We start from the raw sequence: 8,970 nt of genomic DNA, 5'->3' as shown, positions 1-8,970 counted from the left end.
CCAAAGGAGAACTCTCAACAGTATACCAAAGTTTAAGAACTCTTAACAGCTTCCAAAGTGTTTAAAAATCATGTTGTCAATTTTTACTTTTAATATATACTTTATACTTTGAAATAAAGACTCAGAGGAAGTTGCAAAAGTACTGTGTAAAATTCTTTTATGAACATCACCCAATTTCACCAGATACTGTTTTATGTATATGACATAATTCCAAATGTATAGGACATTCCAAAACATGGTTATTGCAGTTGTTAAACCTCTCTGATCTCATTCAGATTTCACCAAGGTTTGTGTGCACACATATTTGTATTTGTATGTTGTTACAAGTGGAGGGGGAGCCTTGTTTGTCCTAGCCGCCCGGATAGCTTACACCCAAAATAACCATACAGAAACTTTATTAATTAAAACACTGCTTGGCCATTAGCTCTAACTTCTTATTGGCTAACTCTTCCATATTAGTTTAACCCATCTCCATTAATCTGTGTATCACCACATGCCAGTGGCTTACTGGAGATTCTAACCGGCGTCCATCTCAGGCAGAAGATCCATGGCTTTTTTCACTCTGCCCTTCTTCCTAACATTCAGTTCTGTCTTCTCTGCCTACCTAGGTTCTGGCCTATCAGGTCCAAAGCGGTTTCTTTATTCATTAACCAATGAAAGCAGCACATGAACAGAAAAACCTCCTACACCAGTATGTAGTTCTATTAATCTCTCTCTCATGTGGAGACCCATGTAGTCACTGCTTCACTCAATACAGAAATGTGGCCCATCAGTAGCAGGTGGGAACTTCCTTGCACCTGCTTTTATATTCACTCAGCTGATACCTCCTGGAAACCATTGTTTCCAACCATGTAATATTATGTGCAGAATGTTATATAAATGTCACCTGTAATCTTTAATGGATTCTTTGCCTTTCCCCAAAGCATAAGATCATCAACTTGGAACAGTAATGTGAACAATATACAAGACTAAGTCCTTTATGAAGACACAAAATTCTCAAAATAGTTCTAGTGTGTATGTATTAGTAATTCACATTATTCTCATGTTTGAAAATAATCCAGCAGACATCCCCAACCCTTTGACACTGACACATTGTCATTTGCAAAGTTCATGCTAAAGAACCATGCAATCAAGTTTAAAAACTCTTTTAACTTGGACCATATTTATAGCTATCCTGGACTGTATGTAGCCTGTAGACCATGAGTTAGATACACCCAAATGGTCCTTGATTTAATTTACAGCAATTTCAAACACAGTCTATGAAGACCCTGTACTCCCAATTGACCAGGTCTGACCAGTTTTCTTCACCCTCTTTGGAACAGTCTCTGTCTCTGTGTGACTAAGTCTTGTTAAGCTCTTTTCTGCCTCATGGCTTTCACGTCTGGTATTTTTCTTCCTGGAACACTGCATTCAGATTTTCGGTGGCTGGCTCTTTGTTCCTTTTTAGTATCATCTAAAACTTAGTCTTCTCGGAGAGGCTTTTTTTTACACTCACAATTATAACACACAGCTTCTAAATATGGGCTTGTTAGATTCAGTAAAAATACAAGATGCCTAGTAAAGTAGACTCTGGCTAAACTTTTGGCCCTTGTTCACTGTAATATCTGGGATGTATGCGTACTAAAACTTGTTGTGATTTGTCTGAAACTCAAATTTAATGGGATGCTCTGTAGTCCAGAAATCCAGCTGTGGTAATATTTTGTTATCTCTCTGGGCTATTCATTTTAAAAATTCTATTTGGTTTCTTACTTCCTGAGCACTACTCAAGTCCTCCTTGTGTGTTCACAACTGTTTGTCTAGTGCTGATCACTGCCCCGCACAACCTCAAAAACTGTTTTTAGAAGAGTAAGGAAAATACAGTCTGGAACAGACTGACCACACATCCAGGGCAAATTGCTGGGCAGAAATTCAACAGCACTGTGCCGAGGCGTCTAAGGAAGGTGCAGTTGAAGAGGGAAGGGTGCAGTGTTACTCACCCTTCAGATGCGTTCTCATGGAGCCTGAAGACTCTGGATGCATAGATTTGAGGAGGAGCAAAATCGAGACTACCAAAAAAGCCTTTTTTTGATCAGTCTTCTAACAAACTGCAGTAACTAAAAAGAAAATCTGTTTGAGCGAAAAGAACAAGTCTGAACTCTGAATAGGGTCACAGGCAGTGGGCACCCTCCCATCTCTGTCCAAGGGGAACGTCCTGCAACTTACTTTAAGGATTAGCTTTATTGTCACATTTTGGGAACTGTTAGATCCTAATTATAAGGAAAGTCGCCACACATGCGAACAAAGAGCCTGGAGGGTGGATGGTGATGAAGTTAAGACAGAAGAAATCAAACTCGCCTCTTGAGCCCGGGATGCCCAACACGGTGGAGGCAGCCTTTAGAGAGGTTAACTGCACGCACAGCTCCCTGAGGTACCCACCGGGGGCACACAGACAGACTCCACTTGGATGCACTTCATCTGATCCGTTCGTCCTAAAGTCAGCTGTGTGTGCGCGCGACTGTAGATCCATACTAAGTCAAGCCAGCTCCAGGCCCTACGCAGCTCCACCCGTCTCCTGCCTGCCCTCCCACCTAGAGCGAGAGGATGATCCTGGGCACCTTAGTCTGGGCTGCTGGTACCCAGCCTCTATGACAAGACGCGCCCTGTCGTGTGAACCACGTGCGCGCCCAATTTGGAGGCAACAGCCTATGCCACTGACAGGTGCTGGCCCGAGGGCGCGGGTGTGGTCCCCTGTACAGCCTCCGCCGGGTGCTCGCAGCTTCCCGAGCTTCTAACCGGCACGCACGGGGAGCCAGGGCGCGGCCTGGAGGCACTCGGTGGACTGGAGCGGCGGAGTTCAGTGCTCGAAACTTTGCAGGTGCCGCGGGCGCTCGGGGACGGCGCCAGTCCAACCGGGCAGGTGCAGCGGGCGGAGGAGGTGACACCCCGCGGCCCCAGGGCCTCGGCCGCAGCCGCTTTGCTCCGAGCTGGCCTGAAGCCGCTGGGCACTCCTGGCTTGTGCTGCTGCGCCGGTCACGGACGCTGCCACCGCCGCCTCCACACTCCCAGAGGAGGCGCAGCCAGAGAGGGCAGAGGAGAGCCAGGAGGAGGCCACAGGAGGTTCTTGGGGTGCGGGATGGAGCCCCGGGCAGCAACTGCTGGCGAACACGAGCCCGCCGCGTCCCCCTCTTTTCAGGCCCGGCTCTGGAAGAACCTGCAGCTGGGGGTGGGCAAGGGCAAGGGCAGCGGGGGCGGTCGCACCGGGGGGCCCGAGCGCCGCACTGCGGCCACTCCGACCCCATCCCCGCCGCCCCCAAGGGCCACCCAGGACGCACTGGCCGGTGTGGGGAGTACCGGCAGCAGGTGGAGCGGCTTCAAGAAGCGGAAGCAAGTGCTAGACCGGGTGTTCTCCTCCTCGCAGCCCAACCTGTGCTGCTCCTCGCCGGAGGCCCTGGAGCCGGTTGGAGCAGGCAGAGCCGAGCAGGGGTCCACGCTGCGCCGCCGCCTCCGCGAACATCTGCTGCCCGTGGCTAAGGGGCCCGCGACCGCCGCGGGGCCAACTGGAGTGACGCCTCCTGGCGGACACTCTCCAGACTCAGTTCCTTCTTCCGCCTCATCCTCTCTGTCCTCTTCTCCCCAACCGCCCGCGAGGGGGAACCGCGTCCGAGATGAAGGCGCACGGCGTGGAGGTTCTGGGGTGCACCTGTGCCACCAAAAGAGCTCCTCTCTTCCAGGCACCGCGTGCCTGGAGCAGTTGTTGGAACCGGCGCCACCTCCCGTAGAAGCCGCACGGGGTCCAGCCGAGCCCCAGGCTCTGCTTAAGGGCGAAGAACGCAGCCAGGTGAGTACAAGGTGGCGCGACCATGGAACAAGCTTATGGGCCATCCCTCCAGCTTCAGACTGCCCTTCCCTAAAGAGGGTTCCGGCGTGTGTGCGCATGTGGGAGACCCAGCAAGGGAAACATTTTATTCCCGTTTATTAGCGGCTGAGTCTAGTCTTGACTTTGATTAGAATAACCCGTCTCCAAAACAGTTTGAGTAGCTTAATGAAGTTAGCATGGGTGTTTTTTTGGAGGTATCCTGCAACATGACCGATTAATTAAGCATTTTCTTCACACACACACACACACACACACACACACACACACACACACGCAGTAACCTCCAAAATTTAGGAAAGGAAATGCAACCGTGGGTGGCGTTGTGGAAGGGGCATCATCTGAAGCAAATGGCTACAGTGGACATAGGAGTGCAGAAACGTGAAGTTATGGCTTAGATTAAAATTTATCGCAGAAGTTCGCTAACTTCTTGATATTCTCTTGTCGAAACTTTCTCTTTTTATATTTTCTTTTCTTTTAAAAAAGAAAACGAACTGTCTTCTTTCATTTTACATACCAATCCCAGATCCCACTCCCTCCCCTCCTCCCATTCCCTACCCCACCCCTATCCACTTCTCAGAGAGGGTTAGGCACATTGCTTCGGGGGGAGGTCCAAGGCCCTCTCTACTATATCTAGGCTAAGCAAGGTATATCCATCCAAAGAGAATGGGTTCCCAAAAGCCAGCACAAGCACTAGGGATAAATCGTGGTGCCACTGCCAGTGGCCCCACAGTCTGCTCCAGCCATACAACTGTCAACCAAATTCAGAGGGACTAGTTTGGACCTATGCTGGTTCCTTCCCTAACCTGCTGGAGTTGGTGAGCTCCCATTAGCTCAGGCAAACTGTTTTAGTGGGTGAACCCATCTTGGTCTTGACCTTTTTGCTTATATTCCCATTCCTTCCACTCTTCAACTGGACTTTGGGAGCTCAGTGCACTGCTCCGCTGCGGGTCTCTGCCTCTGTTTTCATTAGTTGCTGGATGAAGCAGATCACTGTGGTATAGGGAACAGCAGGATACGTTATTCAGGTAGATACTTTCCTATGTTCTAAGTTTAGCAGTCATTAAAGCATGTGCTTCTTTTACACATCTACTTCCCGTATCACGCTGACTACTCAGACGACTTTTTCGTGTGTTTTAATAGTCATTTTAGGTCAGTAGGTGACTTCGTTTACGCCTACTTTTTTAAGAAGGATCTTTCCTTTTTATAAATGTCTATTAAATCATGTTCATGGTGGAAAATATTTCAAATATTCAATTCTACAAGGGGCCTTAATTGTTTTCCCTTAGTATGTGTTACCTAATTAATCCTTATTACAATAATTGTGCTCATATTAAGGGAATGATATTACACTAAAACTTGAGGTAAATCAATAGCCAGCTTAAACAAAATCAACCAATTGTTGAAATTTACCCTTTGATTATATGAGTCAAGAGCTCAGAATAACTATATAGCTTATTTACTATTTTCTTAGTGTAGTTTCTGAAAAAAGGGGGCCAGAAACCAGTCTAACCCATCTTTTTTTCTGCTTTTTTTTTTTCTTTGATTTTTCGAGACAGGGTTTCTCCGTAGTTTTTGGTTCCTGTCCTGGAACTAGCTCTTGTAGACCAGGCTGGCCTCGAACTCACAGAGATCCACCTGCCTCTGCCTCCTGAGTGCTGGGATTAAAGGCGTGCGCCACCGCCGCCCAGCTCCATCTTTTTTTCTGATTAGCAAACATTTGGTGTTCTAGAGAAAGCTTCTTATATCAGATTATATATACACAACTGGCAGAGAAAGACCGAATAACTTCATCTTTTATTGTCTTGAAACAGACCTGAATAGAACTTTTTCTTTTTTATTTCAAAAGCAAAGTGGAAGTATTTTTTAAATGATTTAAAAAAATGCGTCTGTATCAATCAGGATTCTCTAGAGGAACAGAATTTATAGGATGAATAAAAGGAATTGAATCATTTACAGGCTGTGGTCTAATCAACAATGACTGCCTATTAGCAGAAGGTCCAAGAATCCAGGAGTTGCTCTTCAGTATATGCCAGAATCCCAAGGTAGACCATCATGCCAGTGGGGATGGATGTGCTAGCAGGAGGGAGAAGCAGGCTAAAAGAGAGAGCAGCCTTCCTGCATGTCCTTTACATAGGCTGCCAGCAGGTGTGACCCAGATTAAAGGCAAATCTTCCCATTTGAAAGATCTAGATTAGAAGTAGTTCTTCTCATTTCAAAGGATTTAATTTAAAAAAGAGCCCTCAAAGATGTCCCCAGTCATTCCAGTTTTAGTTAATCCCAGGTGCGGTCAAGTTGACAGCAAGAATAGTGTAGAAATATTATGAGTTAAAGAAAATGTTTTTGAGTTCCTATATAGTTTTAATGTACACTTATTTTAATGTTAAGAGATTGGTTTGATATTCACATTTCCCAACTATTAGAGCACACATAATAATAGAATTATTTGGAAGGTACCTATCATGTTATGGTGAAAGTTAATTTGTTAAGTTATTTTGCAGTGTATGGACGTGCAAATATCTCCAAATCAAAGACAGAACAGAATTCACATTTGTGTTCCTCCCCCTTGCTAAAATTCCAAACAGTTTTGAAACCATCAACTTTCCTTTAAAATCCTGGCATGTCTTTCGTGTAGGGAAGATTTAAGCTGTTTTTGGAGACAGTACTGAAGTAACATTAGTGTGTGTGATTCCACCCGTGCTGTGCGCTCCAGAGCATGGCAAGATCCAGCACTCACTGCAGTCCTGCAGAAGTTCTGCTTGGTTTATGAATTACAAGCTAATGTCCCAAGAAGTTAAGCGACCTTTCCAGGATGGGTGTACGGTTAGTAAGCATCACAGAGAGTTGTGCACTTGGGTCAGTTTTCAGTCTTTCCCACAATTCTCTCTGTTTCCGAACCTCTGAACCTCAACTTTGGGGATGACGTTGATCTGTTTAATCTAGAGGCATACGAGTTTGCATGTGTTGTTACATGCCCCGTCCTCCCCACACTGTCACAGCAGATCAGTTATGTTCATTTCTGCTGCATTGCTGCACATCCTACTAACCCAAAATCACATGTCAATCATTTTATATTTCTAAAGAAGGTTTTCATTATAGGCAACCAATATTTTAATGTATACATCATAGGACTATTATAAAATTTGTAGTAAAGTTAAAAAATTAATAGATAAATGTAGGCAGAACAAACAGACCTAAGGGGATGGCAAGGAACAGGATGTCTGCAGCCTCTGCTGCTCCTGGGGCCTTGTTCTTCCCGCAGTGGAGAGTGTCTTCTACTGTGGCTTGCTGCTGTATTTCCTAAACACCAACCAGTGAAGAAGAGAGTAGTGGGCAATCTTTAAATGCCTTTTTGTTCAGCTGAAGAACTGAGACCACCTCCAAAGAGGGACAAGAAGAAAAGGAATTGAAACTTGGAACTGAATTTATCAGGTGCCCAGAGGCAGGCTTCGGTTTGCAGCACCCTACTTTCCAAGTGCATCTCAGGAGCTTGCCTTGCTTACAGCCTCTCTTCTCATCCCAAGACACCTGGGCACTGGGAGGAGTTCACAGCACATGAAGCCTTATTTACTGGTCACCAGCACAGAGGGGACATAGAAGATAAGACAGTAAAAGCATTTATTATCATATTCTGATTATCACTGTACAAAAAGGCAGCAAACAAATACCACAATTCATTGGAAAATTATTGAAAATTTGTTTTATTCTTTGCTTGTTTCTGGCATCAACCATGTTCTTCAACACACTTCCCATTTTTCCACCCCCAGACCAGCATGAGGTCCCAACAACATATGTGCCTACATTCTGACACTAGGTAGAGATGTTAAGCAAAAGTAAGGAAATGGATTTGACTGCTGAGAGGAAGATTTGGAAGTCACATATACACTGATTAAACTTAACGAACTGCTGCCTCCCATGTAGCCTTCTCATTATCTTTTCTTTAACCAAACCACTTTTGACAAACACTAGCAAATGAATGATGCTTCCTCCTTGTGTATTGTTTCAAATGTTCTGCTTAGACAGACAGACAGACAGACAGACAGACATGAAGAAAAACTTTTTATCATGCTGACTCTTGTTCACGTTTGAAGACATATTGTTGTAGCAGATGCATCACATTTTCTAGAACACAGTTGGGAGAGATGCTGTCTCAATTTGTGTGCCCACCAAAAGAATGCCAATTTTATGTATTCTGTGTTGATGAGTTACTAAAATTATATTTCCCTAGAATCAGAAAGTCGGTATTTTCAGAAGCACCGAGGAATGAGTATGTTGCAGTTTTTAGTCTCTAAGTGAAAGTCTGTGGTGTTTGTAAATGTTAAGCCTTTATTGCTTTCTACCCTTTAACATAGCTTTTATTGAAGTTGGTTTCACAAGAAGGGACAGTATTCTGAGGAGAGGGGTAAGCTCCACAGCGTGTGGTAGGGATGCCTTGGAACACATTGCAGCTCCATGGAAGGCAACATGCAGGAGAACATCCAGGTCTGTGAGGAAAGTGCAGTGCTTTTTAAATATCTTATATTGAAATTCTATTTTGGGCTAATGTTTCATCAGATATTTTAGATGTTGCTTCAAAGAATTTAGCTCAATCTTGGGGAAATCACAGATTTAAAAGGATAATTCCTAATGTAAATGACCAATCCCTACTAGCAAATCTATCTCCTAAAATAGATAAATGTTAAAATCAATCTCCTAAAAGCAATTTTTGTTAGCTGAATTTTGTAAGAAAATTAAGACGGGATATGGGACTGGTTTCAGAAACTGTATTTTTCAAAATCCGAGTATGATAGGCCCAGTTTGTAGTTCCCTGAAGCTAGAGTTCACACTGCAGCTCACTCTTCAACTACAAGGACAAAAAGTTCGTTCAAAAAGAAAAACGGATGCAGGAAGAGGGAACCTTGGAGAGCAGTGTTTCCCTCTAACCTCGCATGGGTGCACTGCACATCCAGCAAACTGTTGGGCCCGAAACCTGCAAAGGAAAGTATTACTATTTAGATGTGAGAGACTGGCCTGAGGCACAGTGGCTGTTTTGTGAGGGCTGCCATTGCAAATTAATGGGTGGAAGAAAGGAAACGAGTGGGAACTTCCCCAGTTGCTCTCATTTAGTGTGATATGGA

At 44.8% G+C, this 8,970-nt stretch overlaps 1 protein-coding gene across 3 annotated transcripts in view; it reads left to right on the top strand.

Moving 5' to 3' along the window:
* The first annotated feature begins 570 nt into the window (after nucleotides 1–570).
* The window catches only part of Mctp1 (multiple C2 and transmembrane domain containing 1), a 585,759-nt gene continuing 577,359 nt past the window's right edge, over nucleotides 571–8,970 (top strand). For all 3 annotated transcript variants that reach the window (XM_026783760.1, XM_026783759.1, XM_026783758.1), the window contains exon 1: nucleotides 571–3,817. In XM_026783760.1, coding sequence (XP_026639561.1) covers nucleotides 3,113–3,817 — 705 coding nt within the window. In that variant the 5' untranslated portion in view covers nucleotides 571–3,112. The remainder of the gene's footprint in view (nucleotides 3,818–8,970) is intronic.

The sequence above is a fragment of the Microtus ochrogaster genome, chromosome 19, assembly GCF_000317375.1.
Source record: "Microtus ochrogaster isolate Prairie Vole_2 chromosome 19, MicOch1.0, whole genome shotgun sequence".
NCBI lineage: Eukaryota > Metazoa > Chordata > Mammalia > Rodentia > Cricetidae > Microtus > Microtus ochrogaster.
This window is presented reverse-complemented; position numbering and strand designations above follow the sequence as displayed.